Source organism: Martes martes, assembly GCF_963455335.1.
Source record: "Martes martes genome assembly, chromosome: 6".
Classification (NCBI taxonomy): domain Eukaryota; kingdom Metazoa; phylum Chordata; class Mammalia; order Carnivora; family Mustelidae; genus Martes; species Martes martes.
Genome location: NC_137893.1, coordinates 120,931,023 through 120,955,498, shown reverse-complemented (window position 1 = coordinate 120,955,498; position 24,476 = coordinate 120,931,023). Strand labels below are relative to the sequence as shown.

At 51.7% G+C, this 24,476-nt stretch overlaps 3 protein-coding genes across 3 annotated transcripts; all 3 read right to left on the bottom strand.

The window, feature by feature from the left end:
* Window positions 1–243: 243 nt before the first annotated feature.
* Window positions 244–1,603, bottom strand: LOC308345120 (uncharacterized protein C6orf15; the record flags this gene model as incomplete). Its single annotated transcript, XM_080807065.1, has 2 exons — window positions 244–1,311; window positions 1,516–1,603. The coding sequence occupies 2 exons, from the start codon at window positions 1,601–1,603 to the stop codon at window positions 395–397; spliced, it is 1,005 nt and encodes a 334-aa protein (XP_080663191.1). The 3' UTR covers window positions 244–394.
* Window positions 1,604–4,568: 2,965 nt separating this feature from the next.
* CDSN (corneodesmosin) lies at window positions 4,569–8,741 on the bottom strand. The gene is made up of 2 exons (XM_080806774.1): window positions 8,636–8,741; window positions 4,569–6,522 (listed from the first exon to the last, which is right to left on the bottom strand). Exons 1-2 carry the CDS (start codon window positions 8,718–8,720, stop codon window positions 5,042–5,044), a joined length of 1,566 nt encoding a protein of 521 aa, XP_080662900.1. The 5' UTR covers window positions 8,721–8,741; the 3' UTR covers window positions 4,569–5,041.
* A 13,381-nt stretch (window positions 8,742–22,122) lies between these two features.
* On the bottom strand, window positions 22,123–24,205 carry PSORS1C2 (psoriasis susceptibility 1 candidate 2). Its single transcript, XM_080806811.1, has 3 exons — window positions 23,926–24,205; window positions 23,537–23,638; window positions 22,123–22,899 (listed from the first exon to the last, which is right to left on the bottom strand). The coding sequence occupies exons 1-3, from the start codon at window positions 23,930–23,932 to the stop codon at window positions 22,544–22,546; spliced, it is 465 nt and encodes a 154-aa protein (XP_080662937.1). The 5' UTR covers window positions 23,933–24,205; the 3' UTR covers window positions 22,123–22,543.
* Window positions 24,206–24,476: the final 271 nt, after the last annotated feature.

The following is a 24,476-nucleotide window of genomic DNA, read 5'->3' as shown; positions in this document are numbered from 1 at the left end:
GTCACAGGTGCCGTCTCAGTTGGTCTTGCTGACAGTTCTGGAACCAGCTCTCCCACCTGGCTAGGATGAGACCATAAAGTTCCACCCTCAAACACCTGGGCTTTGATCTTTTGCAAAGTATAGGGGACAGAGTTTCTAGAGACCCTACAGAGACACAGGGGTGGCTAGAGAATGGGGATGGACAAAACTCACTTCACTTTGCGCCCAGAAACAAACACACTGCAAAGGAACAAATTTAATAACTGCTTGTGTTTTATTGGAGATTGGCATGGGGGGAACAGGAGAGGCAGTGAAAAGTAGAGAGAATGCTAGAAAACACACTCACTGAATCTTCATTTAGCTCACACTCCATTCTTTCAATTTCCAACTTAGGGTTTTCCCCTCTGTCATTCTCCTAACCCCACTGCAACCCAGGATTTGGGGGATTGGGAAAGCCAGCTGGAATGTTCCAAGAAGAGCCAGTAGGACGGAGAACTCTGGGAGGAAACTGATTATTAATACCTGGGCGTAGGTGGATATTCCCCCAGCTGCCTCCTGGATATGGGTTAATATCCCCCCAGCCGGTACGTGGATACCGGTTAATATTCCCCCAGGTGCCTCCTGGAAACTGGTTAATATCCCCCCAGCTAGTACTTGGGTATTGATTGTTGATACCCCAGATTCCCACAGGCTGTGGCATGGGCCTTGCTCCCCATCCAGTTCCAGGACCTCCCCCTCCCCAGGACACTCCTGGATTCAAGGTTCCCCAGGGGTGCCCAGGCAGAAATGGCTGTCGAATCCTGTTAAGAGCGGGTGGGTGTTGGACAAGGGTTTCTCTCTGGGTTCCCAGCACATTAGAATGAAGCGACCGTCTAGACTTGGAATCCTGGTAGAGGAGTGAAGCCTCAGGTGTGGGGCCTGTGGAGCGTGCAGAGGGCCCTGCGGGCAAAGGACTGCTGTCTAGAGAGAGGGCAACAGGACCAGAAAGGTAAGACCATTTTTCAGGCAGCGCTTCCCTCACGTGGTCCTCAATGGCAACAGCCATTATCTGCCAAGGATCTTCAGAGGACCAGGAATCCATGGAGGGTAGCCCCCCAGTTGGGGGCCATCTCTGAACCCCAGAACCACCTGCAGGTTGGAAGCCAGCTAATGGAGAAGTATTGGACTTCAAAGGAACCCTTGTTAAATCATTCGGCCCAGGGTCTGGTTTGGGCTGAGGACGTTCAGAGTTGGAGTGGCTGGGCAAGGAAGGTCGTTCAAGCAGATGCAAATTGGTTCCCAAGTGTTGGAGAACTTTCTCCTCCACTGCACCAATGCTTCGGGCAAAGAAGCCTGAGGAAAAGGAAAGAGGAGACAGCAAATGGACTGGATATTTGGTTCCAATGCCCACCTTTCCTGATTCCTGGATTCTCTTTGCTTCAAGCCCCTTCATTTTCCCCAGGGACCCAAGGGACCCTCCTGCCTCTACCCCTTCCCTCAATTCCAGTTCCCCTGGGGCCCCCAGTCTCTACCTGTGCAAGGGCACAACCTCCATACCTGGAAGATGAAGACAGATCAGAAGAATCAGGCCCAGAGGAACCCTGCTCCCCACTGTGCAGCCCTGCATCTTGCTCAGCTCTAACATCTCTCTCTGCCCCAAGGCAGCCAGCCCTTTATCCTCTTGGTGGGGGCGGGGGGGGGGCAGCAGAAACAAGATGAGCCAGTGGTTGAGCAGATAATAAGTCTGTACATTCCACTCTCATTTCTAATTCAATCTGTGGCACCAGGTGCCACTTGAATGTCCCAGGAAGGCTGGGTGTTTCCGTCCCTGGTTCCTTTCCTAAAGTTCCCCACCCATTCCTGACCCAGGTGTCCCGATTCATAGCTCATCACTGATTGCCAGTCTTGCCCTGCCCTGGCTCCGTACACCAAGCATAGGAGGACCTTCATCTTTGGGGTCCCAATCTCTTCATTTCCTTCTCAGCAATAGAAACACTTACTTCTCTTCATTTTCTCTTTGGGATCCAGATCATTCTCTTCCAGCACCCCTTTCTCATGCATCCCTATAGCTCCTTTACCTTGACGCAACCTATAGGGGTTCTGGAGTGCAGAAGTGCCTCCCCCATTGGAGAGGCTGCTCCTAAACGAGACCTGTCTGTAAGGAAATAGACCTGGTTCCCATCCTTAAGAGATGACGGTGTATTAATTTCCTTCCACTGCTGTAACAAATAGTCACAAACTTAGTAGCTTACAACAATACAAGTTTATTATCTTACAATTTTGAAGATCAGAAGTCTGTCATAGTTCGCACTGGGTTAAAATCAAGGAGTCACCAGGGTTGTGTTTCTTTCTAGAGGTTCTAGGGGAGAATCCATTTCCTTGCATTTTCCAGCTTCTAGAGGCCTCCTGCCTGCCTTGGCTCATGGTCCCCTTCCTCCATAATCAAAGCCAGAAACCAAGGATCTTCTTATGTTACACCACTCTGACCTTTTCTTCTTTTTCCCTCTTCCACATATAAAGACCCTTATGATTACACATTGGCCCACCCAAATAATTCAGGATAATCTCTCTACTCTAAGGTCAGCTAACAGCATTAATTCCATCTGCAACCATAATTTCCCTTTACTATGTAACCTAACATATTCACAGGTTCCAGGGCTGATGGTCAAATGGATCTACAGAATATAAGAAATACTGAAAGGGAGTAGATGTTCCCAACTCACAGTAGAGGAAGGTGTTTAAATGCTATAGTCAAATGGCCATAAATTGATAATTTTTGAAGCTGAGTTGTGAGAGAACAGGGATTCATTAATTCTTTTGTTTACTCGTAAATATGTTTGAACTTTTTACAATAAAAAGTGTATAAATGCCTTTGTTTTTTCTGTTGCTTCCAGGAGATACCCAGGCAAGGCATCCCTGGTTACATGAAGTCTAAAATAAGCTGTTAGATTTTCCTTTTCCATCCTCATCCTCAGCCCCTGATTGCTAGTTACTGGATGAGTGGGGAGTTCCTCTTTGGAACTGGCCAGTGGAGGGCAAAGTCCTTTTTGAGTGACATCCACCAGATTTGTAAAAGTTTTTGACCTTGACCACATCAGAGCCTAGAGGAATCCCCACATCAGAGTCTGTATCCCTCCTGCAATTGTGGTGCATGGAACGTCTAAGAGCCTTGATGCGTGTCGTTGGCAGCAGTCCAGGGCCAGATGCTGGGCCAAGTGTGACTCACCAATGATGACAAAGACAGGACTATTCTGCAGCCCTTCTCTGTCTTCAGTCAACCCTGCAGGTTGGCTCAGCTGCCAGGTCATTTCTGATCAACAATAGCCCTAAATTTGGGACCAGCTAACACCATTCAATAGGAGGGAATGGATTAGATCCTAGGGTAGGAATAAACTCCTTTGTAAGCAGAGGTTCTGAGAGGTGGCCTGTGCTTTGGGTGAGGTCCTTCCTAAAGGGACAAACATAGCCCATTCTCCCCTTCCTGGGATAAGAGAACTTCCTTGGCCTCAGCCTCAGTCCCCAGAACACAGCTGTCTGGGCCTCCCCACCCTCTGCTTTCTCTCTCTTCTCCCATGGAGACAACTCCCCTTCTCCACTATAGTGCTCTGCCCTCTCACCTCCCACAGATCTCTCTAGAACTGCAGCAGAGGCAGCTAGAGTGTGGAGGTGGAGAGAACACTTGGCTCTGTTCTGCTATGGGCTGGTACATTTTTATGTAGGCTAGTGAGTCATTATGCTTGGCGGCACTCCCTGTCATGCTCCCAACCTCTCTGTCTTTTACTCTCTCCACCCCTAGTTCCCAGAACAACACCAACCTGGGATCCCTCCCACTCAGTACCAGGAATCTGATCTGGTTGTTGTATTCCAGCTTTCCCAAGGTTCCAAGTGTCCCAGAAACCCAGGAAATCAATGCCCAGATCCCTAGAGAGGATGGCATCTAGTAAATGAGGCAAATTAGAGAAGAAGGAGCCTGCATGGTGTGGGGAGGGGAATAATTAGGGCCCCATACAGGGAGAGGGGAAGACCCTAGATGAATGGGGAGTGGAGAGAGAATGGGTTTCCTGGAGCAATGAGAGAGAAGAGAAATGTGAGGAAGAATCTTGGAGACCAACCTCTGCTTTCAGTTTAACAAATATTTATTGTTTTCCTCCTTTGTGGGAGGAGCTATAAAGTATAAGAGAAATACTGTTCCAACTTATGAGTGAAAATGGGGGACATGGGTATTTCTAGAGGTACAGAAGAGCATCACGTAGGTCCTAAGATGAGACCCAGGACACCAAGATGGCAAAAGTCTGCATCTAGCTCACACAGTTTATTGAACCATCTGTCCAGGGTCCAGAGAGAGCAGGGAACCTACTCCAGTGTCCGAGGGTATCCTGGTGTCTCCCTCACACAGGGAAGTGTCTGAGCATTGAGGGAAGTGGCAGCCAGGACAGGGGACTGAGACGGAGACCTAGAGAGGCAAAAAGGAGTGTTGGGAACTCACAGCGGGTGTGGTGAGCTCTGTAGTGGAGGGTGGGAGTGGAATTGGGAGTGTGAGAACCCCATGGTGTGCCATGTTCGTTGACCAGATGGCAAAGAGAGGTCAGTGGAAAGTGGTCATTGCTTTCAAGCCACAGTTTGGACTTTGCTTTATTTGGCAAACAGGTAAAAAGGGGGATGACTTCTCCAGGAACCAGAGTTACTATGGAACATTTCAGGGGTTTCCCAGTCAGGAATCTGAATGGGTAGGATTAGCTAATGTATTGTGCCATCTCAAATAAATGACAGAGGAAATTTTAGGGAATGGTTATCTGGCAGAGAGGGGACTGCAGTATAAAGGGAATCTAAGCAGTAGGAGAGAATGGGGAAAGGAATTTGGAGTCTACAATTTGGGGAGTTGAAGATAAAAGAGGCGATAAGGGGAGTCTGCCATATTGGAGCAATGGAGGAAATAGAGCAACTCTCTTGGGAAGGAGGGAAACAGAGCTAACCCCATGCCTGGGCCTCTGGTCTTCTCCCAACTGAGAGATGGTGTGTGTGTGTGTGTGTGTGTGTGTACACACATGTGTATGCCCACACATGCATGTAGGCAAAAGCTAACTTATGGACTGTCAAGTGACTCTCCCTGGGGTAGGAAAACTTCAGGGTCAGCTAGCTGGGGCCCCAGAGGCTTCACTTGGGCCAAGATGTCCCGGATGGAGCGGCAGGGGAGCTTTCCAGAGCTGCTGGGACCACAGGGCTTGGCACCAGCTGAAGGATCAGGCTGGGGAGAGCCATCGGGACCCCCACTCAATGTAGAGGAGGAAACAGAAATGCAAGGGTGACCAGAAGAGCTGGACTTGCTGCCACAGGGCTGAAGGATGATTTTACCACTGCCTTGGGAGCTGGAGGTGCCGCTGAAGGAGCCAGTGCCAGGTGGGGAGCAGGGCCCCTGTGAAACACCACCACAGGGATGGAAGGATGAACTACTGGAAATGCTAGAACTGCTGTGGGCTCCAGAACTCGAGAGGGAGCAGGGCCCCTTAGAGCCAACTGCACAGGGCTGGACCCCACCAGAGCCCACTGGCTGGAACACAATGGCTGAGGAAGCTCCCGACTGGTAGACGTTGGAACTAGAAGAGCTGTGGCTGGGGATGATGGGATTGCTGGAGAAGTATTTGCCCTCGGAGATGGGGGGCCCGGCTGCAAAGGAAGGTACACCTGGAGAGCCTTTGACGGGGTTATCTTTGGTGAAGTAGCCCACAGGGTAGATTTTGCCCCCACTATAGGTCATGCCTGGGACCAGATAACTGTCAGAAGAGCCACCAACCACTTCATAGCTGCCGTAGGACTTGTCTACAGAGGTGATGGGGGGGCAGGGCTTTCCTGGAAGGCCACCACTGTTGCAGGGGGCACCCTGGACCCCTCCAGGGCCACCAGAGCCGTGCTGTTCCACCACCACCACCACCGGCCTTTGACCTCCTGACACAGAGTGGGAGCTGGAGATGTAGGAGCCAGAGTGGGAGACAACAGGCCCCCCACTGCAGGGAGAGTCAGAGACATCTGAATTACAGGGGCGTAAGTTAGAGTTGACCCTTTGGCCATTGCTGCTGGATATCCAAGAGTTTTGGGAAACAGATGAGCTTGAGCTGCCTCCAGACTGGGAAGAGCCTAAGCGGGAAGAACCATCACTGACTGGTAGAGCCGAGCCAGATCCTGGTTGGGAGCTGCTGCTTCCTGACTGGGAGCTGCTGCTTCCCGACTGGGAGAAGCTGGATCCGGAGGAGTAGCTGATCTGGGAATACCCTGTTCCTGGCTTAAATAATGCAGATCCTGAAGAACCACCCTGGGCGACACTGGAGACACTGGCGCCACCACTGGAGCCACCAGAACCACTGGGGCCACCAGAACCACTGGAGCCACCAGAAGAGCCACTGCTGGAGCCACTGGAACTGGAAATGGAGCTGCTGGAACTGCTGGAGCTACTGTGGCCACTGAAGCTACTGGAACCACTCTTCCCAGTGAAACAGGGGTCGCCGGGGGAGGTGATACGCGCACCCTTGCAGGGGTCTGAGAAGGTCCCGATGCTCTTAGCCAAGGCCCCTGGGGAGGAAGGAGTGGTTAGTAAGGGCCAGAGTGGCTTGGCTCCCTCCCTCAGCTTCCAAGCCCATCTCAGTCATCTGCTTCTGATTTCTCCCGAGAGGAGCCCAGGGAGAGTCGGGGGGGGGGGGGGAGGGGAAGGGAGAACTGGCTGTTGTCTGTAAAGGAAAATGAGGTGGCAGTAGAAGGGCCATTTCAATGTTCTGGAAGGGGGCAAGGACAGAGAAAATAAGACTCCAAAGGAGGAGGTGTTAGAAGAAGAGGGGGGTGCCTGGGTGGCTCAGTGGGTTAAAGCCTCTGCCTTCGGCTCAGGTCATGATCCCAGGGTCCTGGGATCGAGCCCCGCATCGGGCTCTCTGCTCAGTGGGGAGCCTACTGCCCCCTCTCTCTCTGCCTGCCTCTCTGCCTGCTTGTGATCTCTGTCTGTCAAATAAATAAATAAATAATCTTAAAAAAAAAAAAAAAAAAAAGAAGAAGAGGGCAAGGAGGAGTAGCAGGGGCTCACGGATCCAAAAGAAAGGACCTGGAAGAAACAGAGCATGGGGGAGACTGAGACTCCTCGAGATGGGGCATACATCCTGAGGGGGGACATCCCAGATGAGCTTGAGGGATCAAATGGGAGGAGGAGACAAGACAAAACAATAGCTGGCCGGGAAGGAAAGGAAAAGTAGAAAAGAGACTGAGAAAAGAGGAAGCGGGTGGCAGAGGGACTGAGGTAAAGGCAAAGTCCCTGAGGACTGAGAGTCCGTCACTAGCCTCCTGGGGAGAGTCCAGGCTTGGGCAGAGGGTGGGAGTTCTGTTACCATCTCAGTCCTGGCCCTGCCAGGAATGCTGGGTGGGGGCCAGGATGTGGGGGCACCACTGTCGCCTCGGAACCTGCTGGTACAGTGTGACAGGACACCGCACCCTGAGCTAGCCGTGCTGTCCTAGCCCAGCCCAGGGGCACGAGGATGAAACCCGCCTCCGAGGCTCACCACCATTATCAGCTTCCCTCACTCTCCACCCAGCCATCAGCCATGCCCACCCACCTGCCCTTCCCACTCCCACCTTTTCATCCCTGGCAGATGTGGAACCACTTCTTTCCTTAACCAAGCCTTTGCTTCTAACCCCCGGCTCAACATACCCCTGTTCTTCCTCTGCTCCCCACCTCACCGCCTTCAGGTCCCAAGCAGTGTGCGCTGAGCTTCGTGCCAGCAAGTTACTAAACCTCTCTGAGCGTTAGTTTATACATTGGGAGAGGTTGAATCTGTCCCCCAATGAGCAGTTTCTCCTCAGTCTGTGATGTCCCCATTCTCTCCTCCAAGAGAAGTTCTCTGTGGCCACCTCCATACCAAACCCAGCTCTGCCTGCAGCCCCCCTCACCTGGCAGCACTCATCATGGAGAGTTCCTGCTCTCCTCCTTGCCCCAAGGCACACAGCCTGCTTTCTGCCCCCGGGACCGTGGGCAGGTTCTCCGCAAATACCCACAGGTCCACGGCACAGCCCCAGTTTGGATCCTGGCTTCACTGCTTTCTAAGCTGTGATCTTGTGCCAGTTTCTTGACCTGTCCAAGCCCTTGTGTCCTCCCTGTACAGTGGGAATAACCAATCTCTCTCATACGGTTCTTCCCAAAGATCAAAAGTGCTAATGGAAAGTGCTAGAATCGTGTCTGGCACATAAAAACACTCTATAGATGGTAACGATTATTCCTGTTAAATATCAAGTCTTCGTCGTCTTCTGCTCTAATCATTGACAAAAGCAATGACAACCACCAACATTTACATAACCCTCTAATTTCCAAAGCACGTGTCACAGACATTATTTAATTTGAGATTCTCAGATCTGACTAGAGCTAGCTGTTACCATTAACCTGGTTTTAGAGTTCCAGAAACTGTGGCTCAGGAAGTTCAAGTAACTTGCCTGGGGTGACAGGGCAGTGAGGAGTAGCCCCCAGACTCCAGAGCCCCTGCCCTTCCCCCTTGCTGGGTCCTCTCCTGGCTTCTCCCTGGACGGCGATTCCTCCCACCTGCCAGCACCCGCAGCTCCAGATCCTGCCAGCCTCCTCTGACCTGCTATCTGCATCCTTCTTCCCCATCTCTCCCCATTTGCCCCCCTCCCGGGGCCCCCAGCCTCCTACCTGGCAGAAGGAGTGCGGCCAGCAGCAGTGCCATCATTCCTCGCCCTCCCACACGCCCCATCTGGGGTGCCCGCGAGGAGCCCATCTTGGACTGTGCAGCCTTCTGACTGACAGCAGCTCGTGGACACCCAGGGCCTTTATGCCAGGGCTGGACATTCTCTGGGCAGGAGTCACTGTGGGGAGGGGTGGGGAGGTGGAGGGGCAGGTGCCCGGGGCAACTTGGTGTGGCCAGGAGGAGCTGAAGTAATCAGTCGGGGCATCTGCCTACTCAGCGGCAGGGGAGGCTTCAGCGGGGGGAACCCCTGGCCACAGGGCCCTTAATGATTCCCGCCTTCCTGCCACCTGACCGGCCTACCCATGGCTCTGCGTTGCTTAACGTGGAACCAGGCCTTCTGCCCACTCAGGCAGCCACTCTCACCCCAGGCCCGTCACGGGCTTCCTCACTCTCCTGCCTCCCCCCTGTGCTGGCCTGTCCCACTCCCCACCCTCCTTCCATGCACAGACACAGACACTTCAACTTTCCCATCCACAGCAAGGTGCCTGCTCGGACCCCCCACCCCTGCCACCTGGCTTCTCACCCACAGCCCCTGGATCTGCCCCTTTCCTTGGGATCCATCACTCAATCCCCATGTTTCTCCTGTAGATCAAAGGGTCTGCACTCCACCCCCCAGAGCTCCCCTGTTGTCACTGCCCACGTTCATGCCTGCCACATGCCTCTTACATGTTTCATCCATGAATGAGACTTTCCCCTCTTGCCAGCTAGGAGTCTGCACTCCAAATACCAGCTGCCTGACCTCAAGGGGGCTCCTGGAGTAGTCTGAAGGGTGCTGGGCCTCAGCTGGGGGAGAGACCTGGGCTGGAAACCCCTGCCGCAGCTGGGTCTGAGGTTACTCACAGGCCACTCACGGCCTCTCCCCCACAGCTGGTGACCCTGACTCCAGTGGGAGTCAGAGCCAGAGGCTAATGAGGCTAATTGGGAATGTGACAGCCCTGCAGCCCATTAGCTGGCTCCCTGACCTGGATGAGGGGACAGGAAGCAGCGAACTCCTCGCTGAGTAGGGTAAAGGAGGGCCAGGCAGACTTCAGCACCCCAGAAGGATGAAAGGCAGGACTGGCAGATCAGAGTACTGACTTCAGCCAGGAGGGAGGCAGGTCCTCCTACATCCCATTCCCCTCCCTCCTGCTTTGGTCCTGGCCCCACCCCAGCCAATTAATTGCTCACTAGTATTGCCCAGAGTATCAGTATCGGAGGGAGAGGCCTGGGAGTCAGGTCAAGCTGCCTCTTCTCCTCCCCCACCCTGCTTCCCTCATCCAGACTCTCAGCTCCATATGTTCCCACAAAGGCAGCCTCTGCCCCAGCCCTTGGCTGCCCTCCCCCATTCTCTCTCGCCTGTCCCGCCTTTCCCTCCCTCCCAATGTTGCCCTTGGGACTTCCTCTGATGATAGGAATGTTCTGTATCTGTGCTGCCAAATACAGTAGCCACTGGCCACATGTGGCTACTAAGCACTTGAAATGGGGCTAGTATGACCAACCAGAAGAACTGAATTTTTAATTTTACTTAATTTTGATTTAAATGTAAATAGCCATGTGCAGCTAGTGGCTACCATTTAGTCTAGCCCTTGACTTTTCCACTCTCAAATTGGGATCAGGAAGGAAGAGGGGCCGGGAGCTATGGCGAGAGGAGGTCATGGGACGGTGTCCCCCAAAGAGGGTTGACGCGGTGGGAGAAAAACAAAAACACTGGCTTTCGGAATCAGGATGCCCTGGGCTCAAGTCCCAGCTAACTTCCTGGCTTCAGGCAAGTCTCCAAACTTTTCTGAACTTCAGTGCCCTCCTCTATAGAATGGAGATCTTTTAAATCATGCCTACCTTACAGGGGAGTTGTAAGGATCAAATGGGAGGTTATCAGAAAGATTCAGTGGGACTACGGGCATAGCCCTCCCGGCTCAGGCGCTTAGCAGATGAAGTCCCCACAGGGTCCTATCTGGTTCCTCCCCTGGGGGACAGCAAGTATGAAGGGATCACTCCACAGCCCCAGGCTCTCTCTTCAGAGTCTCCAGCCCAGCAGACCTAGGAGCAGCGACCAGCATGCACACAGGGGTGTTACTGAAAGTGATGTCCCTTCCCCCAGTGCCTGTCCTGGCCGCATCTCTTCCCTCTGTAGACTCCTGGGCCCACTGGGCTGGCGCAGGTCTCCAGGAGGAGGAGGTTGGGGGGTGGGCTGGGAGCAGAGAGGGGCGTGCCCGAAAGAAGAGGCACAGGGAGCCTTGTGGGTAGGGAGAAGGGGAGGACCTGCAAGGCCCGTGGGATGCTCTTTCCCAGCACACACAGAAGTGGCAACATCTGTCCTGTTTTCTTCCTCTCATTCCTCCCAGATGCTGTCAGCTGTTGGCCGGGACAGCCAGGACTGGAGGAGGCACAATCTCTCTAGGCCTCTCTCTAGATCTCCAGCCACCCACAGGCTGCCCTACAGCACAGTCCTCCTCCCGCCTGCTCCATCCACCGCACACATCTGCCTACATACGGGCCCTCTCAGCTCCCCTCCACTTTCCCTGTTTCTTACTGGAATCCTCTCTGCTCTGCTATGTTTTCCTCTACTATGTCCCTTCGACTCATCGTTCACTGTTCTCTCAGCTCAGGCAGTGAAACTCTGAAGCGGATGGGGCTGACGAGGGCAGGGGAGGGACACTGCCAGGCCAGGGCCATCTTGCAGGACAGTCGCCAATGAGACAATGCCCATGGAAGTGCAGGTGGGTCTCCTGTGTTCCCAGCTGCAAGTGCCCTGACCAACATGGACTGGGCGAGAGAGCAGGGCTGGCTCTCACACACCAGGGAAAACCAGACTTAAAGCACATGCCTTTAAAGGGCAAGAGCTTGGGAGTCTGTGCCCCACGTTCACGAGAAGGTACATTGTGTCCGCTTCCAGCCACCCTGTGCTGCTCTGGGCTGCTGCATTCTGCTGGGCCCACACTGTGCTTTGGAAGTTTCGACAAGGAGGAAGATAAATGGCCCTCGCCCTTGAGGAACTGAAGTGCAGCTGGGAACAGACAGCCTGGAGAGAAGCCTAGTGTGGAAAAAAGAGGCATCAGGACGTTCCCTGGGGTTTGGGGAATGACGAGAAGGACAAGGAACAGGCAGCTCAGACTCAGGGCCCTGGCAGTGCCGAAGGTATCTTTAGATACCTTGGGAAGCTTGGGAAGTAAAAACAGAGGAACGGCAGGCCGGAGGAACAGAAAAGTGACTTAGACCAGCATTGTAGGTGATGTGTAGCGGCAGGCTAAGGGAGGACTGAGGTTCCTGCAGGAGGACGCAGGGAACGGAGGGTTGTGAATGGGGGACGGCATGGTCAGAGAGGAGGCGTCAGAGAGGAGGCATGGTGTAGAGGACCACAGTGTCCTGATGGCCAACTGTGGGCCATATACTGTCCCCGGTACGCCCCCCATGCTCTGGTGCTTAGGCCTCACAATAGCCCTACAGGGTAAGAGTTTTTTCTTGCCCACTTCACAGATGAAGAAACTGAGTTTAAATTGTTTGCTCAAACCAGCTGGTAAGTGGCACAGGAGTTTGGGAAGGACACACACCTAAGCCCGCTGGACTCCAGAGCCCACATAGGTCCCATTTTTCAGCAGACACCAGGCCACACGTTAATGGCAGTGGCCCACAGACAGACTTCACAGGTTCATTAGACCCTGGAAGGGTGTGTGCAAAACCCCTTGTGTGTCATCAGAGCCTCAAAGTTGAGAAGCCCTAAGTGAGAAGGTCAACAGCACATGCTGTCCCTCTCCCTCATCTTGTCTCTTCTGCGTTTTATCTAGGACAGAAGTTCTAGAACAAGCATTCCATGCAGGGGTGTTTGGTAGAACTAGGGCTTCCGCTTGAGAGAAGGTACAGGGGAGTGAAAACACAGGAAGAGGGGTGCCAGGGTGGCTCAGTGGGTTAAGGCCTCTGCCTTCGGCTCGGGTCATGATCCCAGGGTCCTGGGATCGAGCCCCGCATCGGGCTCTCTGCTCAGCGGGGAGCCTGCTTCCCTTCCTCTCTCTCTGCCTGCATCTCTGCCTACTTGTGATCTGTGTCTGTCAAATAAATAAATAAAATATTTTAAAAAAAGAAAAGAAAAGAAAACACAGGAAGAGAATAAAACCAAGAGAGGTGCTTGTTTTGTGGGGGCAGAGGATAAGAAGCTGCTCTGCACCCCAGGACCTGAGGTCTCGTCCCTCCCCTGAGCCTCTCTGGTCTGCTCCAGCCACAGGCACTTTCTTCTCCCGCCCTCTCTTCCTCCATCGCACTTGCTGCCTGTGGTGGGCTGCTCTCTCCAGCAGTCAGGGTTCCCTCCACATGGAGCAGGCTGACCCAGGCCCAGGAAGGTCTCCCTGTTTCCCTGTGGTGGGTACTGGTGCCCCTGAGTCGCCCACACTCTCCACTCAGTCCCTCTTGTGACTGAGGACATGGGTCCAGGAAGGAGAGGACGGATTTGTACATGGGAGTTCCTACCTGGCCTGTGCCATCTTTAGCCCAGCTGTGCCCATGGGACTGGCTAACCTTCCCTCAAACGTAGTCTGTCTTCTCCGACTGCCCCTAGAGTTTCTTCCCTGTGGGAGATGATCAAGCACAGAATCTACATTCCACGTGGCCTGACTCCTTTGCCCTCTGTGCTAACAGGTTTTGCAACACATCATGGGTGCAGCCCCCACACAGCCCCTGGCCCCGGATTGTGGGCTCCAGGATGGTGGGCAAAGCATGCGTCTGTTCACTGAATTCCAAGCATGTTCCCGTCATAGGCTCTTGGTAGTTCTTTCCCTCCTACCTTCCTTACCCTGGATCTCTGCTCTCAGTGCCTTCCGCCCCTCCCATCCACATCGCACACAGTCAGCCCTAGGGGCCAGGTGGGATGCCACAGTAGCCAAGGCCTTGCCTCCAGGAGCACGCGGTCCATCCAGGCAGGGAGCAGCAGGCACATGAGCTTGGCTCTGACACAAAAGGACTCACCTGCGCTCTCTCGCGGGCCCATCTGTCCCACCCTCATTCCTCATGGGTGACTGTCCCCCTGAGCCACTCTTCTCTCCACTGGATGCTCTCTTTTCTCCAAGGGATGTAGCACACCCCATGAAAAAAGAGCAGAGCTCACGCAGCGCCCTGAGGAAATCTGGGGATTTCCCCCCGCACCCAGCGTTCCTCTGAAACCCGGGGTGGAGCGGGACAGGGCTGTGTACTTGAAAAATCCCTGAGGTGATTCTTGTTGGGAATCCCACCCAGGATAACATGTCGCCCTGTGCTAAGAATCACTGCTCTGGGGAGCAGTCTACACTCATCAAATTATATTCTGCTCCCTCAAAACATTCAGTGGTGTGGTCTATACTCAGTTCTACCTTTTCCTCCTTCTCCATCAGCTCCCCAGTCCATCCATCCCTCCTCTAGGACTGACCTCCCGGAATGTGACCTGGTCAGCCTCCACTTCTGCTCTTCCCGTGCCTCATCCTCTCAGCAGCCCGCTGGCACCCTCCACACGACTCAGGGCACCCCGGCTGGGACATGGGAGTGAAGACTGGAGCCCGAGGGAGTGGGTCCTGAAGAGAAAGAATTCAGCCTGTGGGGGCTCTGCCCACCAGGCTCTCTGCTCCCCCTTTCTTCCCTTCCCCACTTCCCGCAAGCAGCAGGGAGTCAGCTGAGTCCCGGTCATGCGCCCAAGACCCTTGGGTTAAGTTACATCTGATTTGGCCACCACCTCTCTTGTCTTGTGAGGAGGTGACTGCAGAGGTTGTGATTAGCAATCAGAGCAACAATAATATTTTTCCTCTTCTCTGTTCTGTGGAGCGAGTGCTAGAGAAACCGGCGCTCATTGTCTGCTCATTATGTTCACCTTGAAAATAGTCATTTTTTCCACCGTAGCTATTAATGCTTTTTATTGTTATCAGTCACCCAGCTCCCATGCAGCACAGAGGATGGAGCTGGGGAGGGTGAAGGGGAAGGCCAGCGCGCAGTCTGAGGGAGCTTTTGGGAGCAGCTGGAAGGACTTGTACCAAGAGGGACTCCCAGGCCAGGTGTGGCTGTCGGCGCTGCTGGGTTGGATTGTGTCGGCCCATCTTCTCTCCTTCTTCTGGCCTAAATCCCTCTGGCTGGGAGCTCTGTTGGGCAGGAAGCTTCTCCTGTGTCTGCCCCCCGACACCTGATATGTCACCCACATACACAGGTGACCAGAAAAGACAGAGTCCTGTCAGAGAGGCTGGCATCCCCAGTCCACCTCTGTTCTCCTGGATGCCGGGACTAGGACCAGAAAACAATGCTGACTCCTCAATGCTATGTAACAGTCAGATCAACACAGTCATCCACATATGCGGGATTGATCTGGACACTCTCAATGACCCTAGAAGATGGAAATTAGTACTTGCTCTTTGGAACTGCAAACCCAAGTCCAGGGAGTTAAGGTGATGCCTAACCCGCCCCCAATGGCTGGGGCTTCTCCTGCACTCCAGCTACTGTATTCTGCATGCCGTGCCAAGCTGCTTTCTCCTCTTCTTCCTGGGTATTACCATGCCTGACTCCCTCTCGCATTTCATTACCTCTTGTCACCTGCCATTTCCTCCAGAGGTCCCCACTCTGTCTTTTCTATTTAAAATCACTCCCCAGGGACGCACTGGGGGCTCAGTCAATTAAGCATCTACCTTTGGCTCAGGTCATGGTCTCAGGGTCCTGGGATTGAGCCCCGTGTCCAGCTCCTTGCTGAATGGGGAGCTCCTTGCTTCTCCCTCTCCCTCTGCCCCTCTCTCCGCTCATGTCCTCTCTTCTTCTCTGTCTCTCTCAAATAAATAAACAAAATATTTTAAATGTAATAAAATAAAATTGCACCCCAACCTCATATATGGGCTACCATGCTCCACTTCCTTCCTTTGCCTGAATTTTCTCTTCTTTTCTTTTTTTTTTAAAGATTTTATTTATTTGTCAGAGAGAGAGAAAGCACAAGCAGGGGGAGAGGCAGGCTGAGGGAGAAGCAGGCTCCCTGCTGCGCAAGGGGCCTGATGCGGGACTCAATCCCAGGACCCTGGGATCATGACCTGAGCTGAATCTGCCTGAATTTTCTTCAGAGCACTTACACAGCCTGACACCCTATTATGTATGTCCTAGATACATCTCTGTATTTTTCCCTTCCTCCACTACAAGGTGAGCCCTGTGAGGGGAGGGTCCTCCTCTCTTTGACTCACCACTGTACCCACCACTCTAGAGCACTGCCTGGCTCATGAAAGGAACTTGGTTCATAATGAGAGAAAGAAATAATGAGTGTGTGAGCCACTTGACCAAGCAGCCTGTGCCCAAATTTTCCTGAGGGCCCCAGAGCCTGCCTCATCTCACCTCATGTGCCTGACTCACCTTAGAGGGGTCATCTTGGTGACCAAGAGGGTACTAGTGGGGCCTGACTTAGGCCTGGGGAGTAGATGATGTTAGAGGCAAGGAACAGGGAAGACTCTGGAGTGAAACACCTTGGAAGAGCCTCAAGGCCGCCCTCTGGTGGAAGAGCGTAGAATACCCAACACAAGGAACTGGGCTCTCAGCATTGGGTGAAAATTTAGATATTATTAAAGAAATCCCCTAAAGTCACATCCCAAGATCACACAGAGATAGATAGCAGAGTAGGGACAAAGACTCGGGTCACAGTCTGATGCTCTCACCACTATGCCATCCCGTCTTCCCCATCATAGGAGTTGAGACTAAGCTGCCAAAAGGAAGGCTAAGGCTATTTGGGGATATGGAGGTTAGGGGAGGAAAGCTTGGAAGGTGGATTTGACTTAATTCAACAAGCTTTTTGAGCCAGTGCCAGGCACCCAGCGGGCACTTAATTGAAGATTAGAGGAAGAAAATGTGTAGCAAGAAAGCTTAAATTATTTTTTAAGATTTGATTTATTTAGGGGTGCCTGGGTGGCTCAGGTGTTAAGAATCTGCCTTCGGCTCAGGTCATGATCCTGGGGTTCTGGGATCAAGCCCCGAATCGGGCTCCCTGCTCAGCGGGAGTCCTGGTTCTCCCACTCCCCCTGCTTGTGTCCACTCTCTCGCTGTGTCTCACTCTGTCAAATAAATAAATAAAATCTTTTAAGGATTTTTATTTATATATTTGACAGAGAGAGACACAGCGAGAGAAGGAAAAAAAAGCAGGAGGAGTGAAAGAGGTAGTAGCAGGCTTCCTGCTAAGTAGGGAGCCCAATGTGGGGCTTGATCCCAGAACCCTGGGATCATGACCTGAGCTGAAGGCAGACGCTTAATGCCTGAGCTACTCAGGTATCCAAGAGAGCTTAAATCTATACCAAAGCAAGTTTTCAAACAAATTTGAAACATGAAATTGGCAGAGGAGCTCCTACCTCAGGGTGTGCCCCTCTGTAATTTAACTAATATCACATTTTATTGCCATGATTTACATGTTTGTTTCCTCCCCAGACACAGAGCTCCTTGAGGGCAGGGAGGACTGAAACTACTTCCTGGGATCGTCACCACAACCTAGTACTCCACACAGTAAGTAGATGCTCAATAAATGATTGTTATATGGGCAAACGGATGAACAAATGAGTGGTTTGGAGTTTCCCTGCCGAGAGATCTTCAAAGAAGAGCAGACAACCATCTCTCCTGTCTAGTCCAAAGCCATGATTGGCCTGCCCAAAGGCCGAGGGCTGTGCCTGATGCCTTCTCAAGTTAACTCATCTTCTATAATTAGACTATACCATGATACAAGTTCAAGGTTCTTTTGTTTCATTGGCTAAGCATTTATTTGACTACCTCCCATGTCCAAGGTACTGAGCTATTGTTCTCTAAATCTGTGATCCTATACTATTATTTAATTCTCTGGCTCCATGTTGACATAAGAGGCAACACCGCATTCACTCCCAGGTGAGGTCAGCCAAAGTAGACGGGAAAAAAGCAGCATTGTCTAACCTGAACGGATAAACTGGCACAATGGGTTCCCCTGTGTTAATACTCCATACCCTTCAGTCCCACTCAGTCTCCTTCCCTGCTAGTAAACATACGGTGTTTGGGTGTCAATACCTGCAGCCTATTAATAGCTATTAAAACCTCCAATTACCTCATGCCTCCCCCTTCTCTCTCCCACTCACCCACTTGTTGTGTCAAACTGGGAAGAACTGGTTTGGAACCAAGACGTCTTGCATCGCCTTGACTTTGGCACTTGAGTGATGTCTTAGACAGGTGAGTTACCTCTGTCAGAGTAGTTTCCTCATCTGTGAAATGGGGCTCATAATTTGCTTTATTCAACACCTTCTGGGCCAAGGACTAGGAGGAGAAGTAAGGCATTAAACACAGACAAGGCACAGCCTCTGTCCTCAAGAACCTCGTACTTTACAAGAGGAGGAACACATGAAAACCACAATAATGTTGTGGAAATAAAATAAGACAGCATGACGTAAAGAGCCCTAGATCCTTGCCTGGGCCACACCAAGAGCGCAGTTCCTTTCCCTCACTTCCTCTCTCCTTTAAGTATTCTTTTCTCTTTTCCCAATGAGCCTCATCTCAAGCCAGTTTGAGGTCAGTCTGAGGGGTCCAGACTTCTTCCCTTCCCTCCCATACCTCACGGCACAGCACACCCAAGCCTGTGTATGAGCCTCCCCACTACTGAGTACGATTCTATCAGAGGAGAAAGACTTTTGATCTAAGCCCTCAAGCCTGGCTTCCTTCGTTTTCCCCCAGCTCACTGTCTAACAATATCCCCCTCTTTTCTAGGTTATAAGCCTTTCATTCTAACCATTGCCGTCTACTCTCTGTTGCCCAAACTTGCCATTTATTTTTTTAAGATTTTATTTATTATTTGAGAGGAAGGGAGGGAGAGAAAGAGAGAGCATGCATGAGCTGAGGCAGGGGGTGAGGGAGAGGGAGAAGCAGACTCCCCGCTGAGCAGGGAGCCCGATACAGGGCTGCATCCCAGGACCCCAGGATCATGACTTGAGCCAAAGGCAAGACCCTTAACCGACTAAGCCACTCCAGTGCCCCCACAAACTTGCCATTTATTAATGAATTCAGCCATTTATAAAACATGTAAGCAATGGTTAATTTTATGTGTCAACTTGACTGGATTAAGGGATGCCCAGATAGCTGGTAAAGCATTGTTTCTGGGTGCATCTGTGAAGTTGTTTCTTGGAAGAGATTAGCATTTGAATGGTGAACTGAGGGAAGAAGCTTGCTGTCACCAGTGTGGGTGGGCTTCACCCAATCTGTAGGGCTGACTTGAACAAACAGGAAGAAGGTGAATGTGCTCTGTTTGAGCTGACCTTCTCCTGGCCTCACCCATCATTGGTACTCCTGGTTCTCAGTCCTTGCACCAAGGACTGGGACCCACACCATCTGCTCCCCTGGTTCTCAGGCCTTTGGAATTACTCCACTGGCTGTCCTGGATCTCCAGCTTGTAGATGGCAATTTGTGGGAATTCTCAGCCTCCACAATCTCAAGGACCAATTCCTATAATAAACCTCCATATATTTCTATTGGTTCTGTGTCTCTGGAGAACCCTAATACAACCTATTAAGGCACTTATGCAGTGTCAGGGTTACACAGATGAACAAAGGGATGGGAAACTAGAGTGCGCACAAGAGGCTCGAGGCCTAGGAGGGGAGAATAGAGGGAATAAATCATTTCCCGTCTGAGTTTTGTTTCAGGCACCGCAGAGCCCGCAGACGGCGGTGGCGCAGGGCAGGGCTTGCAGGGGAGTCGGGAGCGGCGTCACTGAAAAGAATGAAAAAGAATGACCACCAGCCCGGGAGAGGAAGGCCTTTCCAGACAGCTCGAGCAACACGCACAAAGGCAGGAGCCCGCGACCCCCGAGCCCGCAGGGGCAGGTCTTGCCGAGCGTGGGAGCTGGGCAGCTTTGCGCCTGCGCCTTGGCTGGAGCCCCACAGCCCCCTCCCCCTCCCCCTCCAACCCCGGCTGCACCCTCCCCCTCAACGCGCGGCCGCCCCCTCTTGGCCGGACCCCCAGCTGGGGGGCTTGGTGCGGGATGGGGATGCTTCCTTCTGGAAGCCTCCCCTGACTAGTGCACCTCCCTGTGACTCCCTTCTGAGCTCACGGCGTTTATTGCCAAGGCCGTTTGGTACTTACTCATATAATTAGTTACATGCATCCTTACGTGTGTGATACTGTTACTTAACTTTTCATGCAAATCCTTTCTTCCCCAGCTGAATTTTAGGCTTCCTGAGAGTGGGAACTGTATATTTTTTATTTTCTATATTCCCCCAGGGCACCTGACATTGATGGACATATTAAAGGAATGAATTTCGTGAATTTAGTCCACTTTGGGACCTATTAAATTCTTTTTTTTTTTAAAGATTTTATTTATTTATTTGACAGACAGAGATCACAAGTAGGCAGAGAGACAGGCAGAGAGAGAGGAGGAAGCAGGCTCCCTGCTGAGCAGAGAGCCCGATGTGGGGCTGGATCCCAAGACCTTGAGATCATGACCTGAACCGAAGGCAGAGGCTTAACCCTCTGAGCCACCCAGGCGCCCCATGGGACCTATTAAATTCTACTAGGCCCTCCCCTACAATTCTTACATGTTCTAGGATCATTTCTAAATTCAAAAATTAGGTTTTGGGGTGCCCGGATGGCTCAGTTGGTTAAGCAGTTGCCTTCGGCTCAGGTCATGAAATTGGAGTACCAGGATGGAGTCCTGCATCGAGCTCCCAGCTCCACGGGGAGTCTGCTTCTCCCTCTGACCTTTTACTCTCATTCTCTCTCTCACTGTCTCTCTCTCAAATAAATAAATAAAATCTTATTTTTTAAAAAATGGGTTTTGTTTTGTTTTCAAACTAGTCACACACAGGTTTTGATTGGAGTTGCCACATAAACAAATAGGGTCCTAAGTGGTGAACACTCAGTTTCCTTCAACCCCTCTTCAGCCCCCATCCTGGTAAGCCACTTGAATTGACCTTAGGCCATCGACATCTCTTGGCTCCTGCCTTTTGAACTTTCCTGCTCAAATATGCCCTTAAAGAATTTTTTTTAAATATTTTATTTATTTATTTATTTGACAGAGAGAGAGAGAGAGAGAGAGAGAGAACAAGTAGGCAGAGAGGCAGGCAGAGAGAGAGGGGGCAGCAGGCTCCCCACCGAGCAGAGAGCCCAATGCCGGCCTCAATCCCAGGACCCTGGGACCATGACCTGAGCCGAAGGCAGGGACTTAACTCACTGAGCCACCCAGGTGCCCAAGAATTTTTTACACATTTTTAAGTCAACAGCTAACATTTTTAATCATAAGTTTAAATATTACAAAGAGTATACTTTCCAGGGAATTGTACATACTTACCTATTAAAAGTTACATCACTCGAATGTAACAGGTGGAATTTAATACCATAACATTTTCATATCCACAATGCCCTTTTAATAAGTGAGAAACCCTTTAACCAGTCAGCAAAGTTAACTTATATTTCTGTTTAGTTTTTTTCCATTCCACTCTATTTTTTCCATTCCTAATATATTAGGAAATGTATTTCCTAATGAAATATATTTCCATTGTATCACCTTTTTTTTTTTTAGTATCTTATTGTATTTTGGGGAAGTCCTTTTGTATATCTCCATAACAAAAATATGTATAAAAATTGAAATTTATTTCCTGTGACTATAAGACCCTGTGTGTTAAAAACAGTTATTCTGCAGTGGGTTTATTACTACAACTATTACAAGACACAATTTGTCAAAATACAAATATTGATTAAACAGAAAAGTAGCTTCTTATTTAAGATGCATCTCTTAAATGAGATGGAAAAGGTTGATTTCTGTTCCCCACTGACTTCTGTTTGGCAACTGCAGGAAGAGCACCCCGGTCCTGTTCAGGGTGAACAAGAGAGCTGGGGCTTTCTCTGTCTAGAGGGAGAAGTATGGTTTGTTAATGGAGGCAAGTGGAAAAGGGAAACAAATACAGTACAGCCCTCAGACAGATTCGTTTTAGGAAAGGATACATATACTTCTGGAAATTGATCCCCTTAGATCCTAGTCCTGCACACACACCCTTAGGAAAGTTTTCACATTCAGCCAGGAGTATGCAAACCATAAGCTATTAAAACGAGACTTAGGGGCACCTGGGTGGCTGAGTGGGTTAAAGCCTCTGCCTTCATCTCAGGTCATGATCCCAGGGTCCTGGGGTGGAGCCCCGCCCTGCATTGGGCTCTCTGCTCGGCAGGGAGCCTGCTTCCGCCTTCTGTCTCTGTCTGCCTCTCTGCCTACTTATGATCTCTGTCAAATAAATAAATAAAATCTTAAAAAAAAAAAGAGAGACCTAATTTGGTTTCTCATTCTCCAAAATAGGGGTTCCAGAACAGGAGAAATGTGGGTCTGAATGTCCTTGTTACTCTGATAGTTACATTTCCAACTTCTTCCTGCTGGGCTCCACATGCATATGGACAAGACAGGAAGTCAGACTACTTCCAGATCTCTGTAGGTTTGTGCCCTGAGGAAGGCATCACAATATTCAAAGACCTAATCACTGGCAAAGAAGGAGCCAAGAATCAAAATTAAGAAAATATGGATTTTATTTTTCCATTTCATGGAAGTACTGTCATGGTCTCCTGATAGTTCCCAGCTGTAGGCCACCAGGTGGCAGCAGAGAACAAAGCGCCGCCAGCCTGGCCCCAGAAGCCCCAGGGGTGGGGAAGAGGGAGGAGGAGGGAAGCAGGTAGAGGGGAGAGGACAGGACATGAGGTAGGGGTGTATGCTTTAGCTGTCAGAGAAAAAAGGAGGAAAAATGTGGAGTGGATCTCAAGAATGGACGGAAAATATTGAGAATGACACTTTCAGAGTTCAGCATAAAATTGAGGGAATGAGGAAGGAAATTGAGGCTGGTGGAAGAATTGAAAAGGAATCAGAATGGTACAAATGGGCTTGAGGGGCACTCTGCCTGGAGGCCCAAGATGCCTGTGGGGGAATCCCTTTATCTGTACTCTTCCTGCGGTGGGTCAAGGTCTGGCTCCTCTTGAGATCCATGGTCCACTTCAGGGGCAGGAGGCCAGGGGTTTTCTGGAGGCTGGGGTCCTGCTGGCCAGGGGTCATCAGGCCGGGGAGGTTGAGGGGGATCGGTTCTTGGGGGCTCAGGAGGCCAGACTCCAGATTCTGGCAGGTCTCTCGAGGGACGACTGGGGCCTGGAGGTGGAGGGTCCTCAAAGAGAGGGGGTGCTCCTGGCCAGGGATCACCAGGGATTGGGGGCCCCTGAGGCAATGTTGGGGAGCCCTCCTCCTCTCCAGCCTCTGTGGGTGGGGGAGGGGGGTGCTCTCCACTGCCTGAGATGCCTGTGGAGGAAGAAGGAGAAAGGTAAATGGTGGTGAAGGCCGGATCCCTCCTCCCCTAGCTGCAGACTCAGGGGGCATAGCCTCTCTGGGATAGACCACAGCCTGAGCTGACACCACAAACCTGAAAGGTAACTCTCAAAGAGCTCTCCACACATTTACAAAATACCCAAAGTGATCTTAAAATGATGTAAAAACCTTGACCGGAATCATTAACTTGAACAACTTTAAACCGACAGGAGCTGACCTAAGCTCCATCCAACCCTGGCTGGGACTCCCACTGGCATAGCCTCTGTGCTGGTCTACACCTCCAAAGCCATCCACACCTTGTGCCCATGTGGCAGCAGACCCCACCCTCTGCAAACACATCTACCCTCCACATAGTCCTCAGCTGTGATGAATACTCACCCACACACTTGGATTCTGATCGAGATTGCCACATGGACCTACACTTGAACCAGTAAAAACATTGAGCTAAAATGTACTTTCCTGCATCACCTTCAAGCTCTTAACTCCTCCCCTCATGGGAATACCCAGAATCTTCTGGAATCTCCTCCATTCCTATGCATCCAATTCACCCTTGCCTCTCTTGACCATCCTCCATCACCTCCAACTGCACCCTGGCCTGTTCCCAGCTTACCTCCGGCACACAGGTAAAGGACCAGGATCCCCAGCAGCTTCCAGTTGAGCATCATGGCTGTCTCCTGGCCCCCAAAGTTGGGGGTGGACTGAGTCTCGGTGCCTGGGAACCCCAAGAGGCTTTATAGGGGAGGAGTGAGAGGCAGTGTCCGACCTCTGGGGAGTGGCCAGCCCAGTGACACAAGGAATCCCATCAGAACCTAACTGGTCAAACCCGTTTGGAAGGCCAGGGCTAATGTGTAACCTCTGACAATAGCGTCCCTCATTTTAGTCCCCCCCACCCATTTTGGGACGTAGCCACCCAAGCTCTATCAATGACCTAGACCTTGGTCATCCCACCCTTATGTTCACATCCTCCTCCACACACACGCTGCAGCAATCGATACCCACCTGTCATCTCTGTAATCACAAGGACGGCCACCTTTCATCCCTTGAAGCCACGGGAAGCCAAGGAATGGGAGCCAACCACGCGTGGGGAAGCAGTGTAATTACAGGGGTCAGGAGGCAGGACGCCCCGGCAGGAGCAGGGACAGGGGCTCCTTATAAACACACAGGATGCAACTAGAGTGGTCTCAGTCAGTACCCCGAGCCTCCCCCTTGGGACTCAGTTTTGTCCTTGGACCTTTCACTTCCCTCAGGACTGGGACCCACATGCTGCTTTCCGGTATGTGCTTCCACAGGCACCTGGGGGGCCTCCCAAGCAGTGACATCCAAAGAATTTCATCCAGGAGCCACCTGGGGTGATGGCGGGTGAGGAAGTATGAGGACATCCTGATTCCTAACCCCCACCCCAGAGCAGCTTCCAACAGTCACAGCCCAGAGGCTCAGGAGGAAGCTGCTTCACTTCCTGTCAATCCCCGCCTCTTCCTCCTCCCTCTGGAATCCTGCTCAAGGGAGCTGCTGCCCTGGCCCTGGGTACCAGCTCTCTGTGCCCTCCCCGC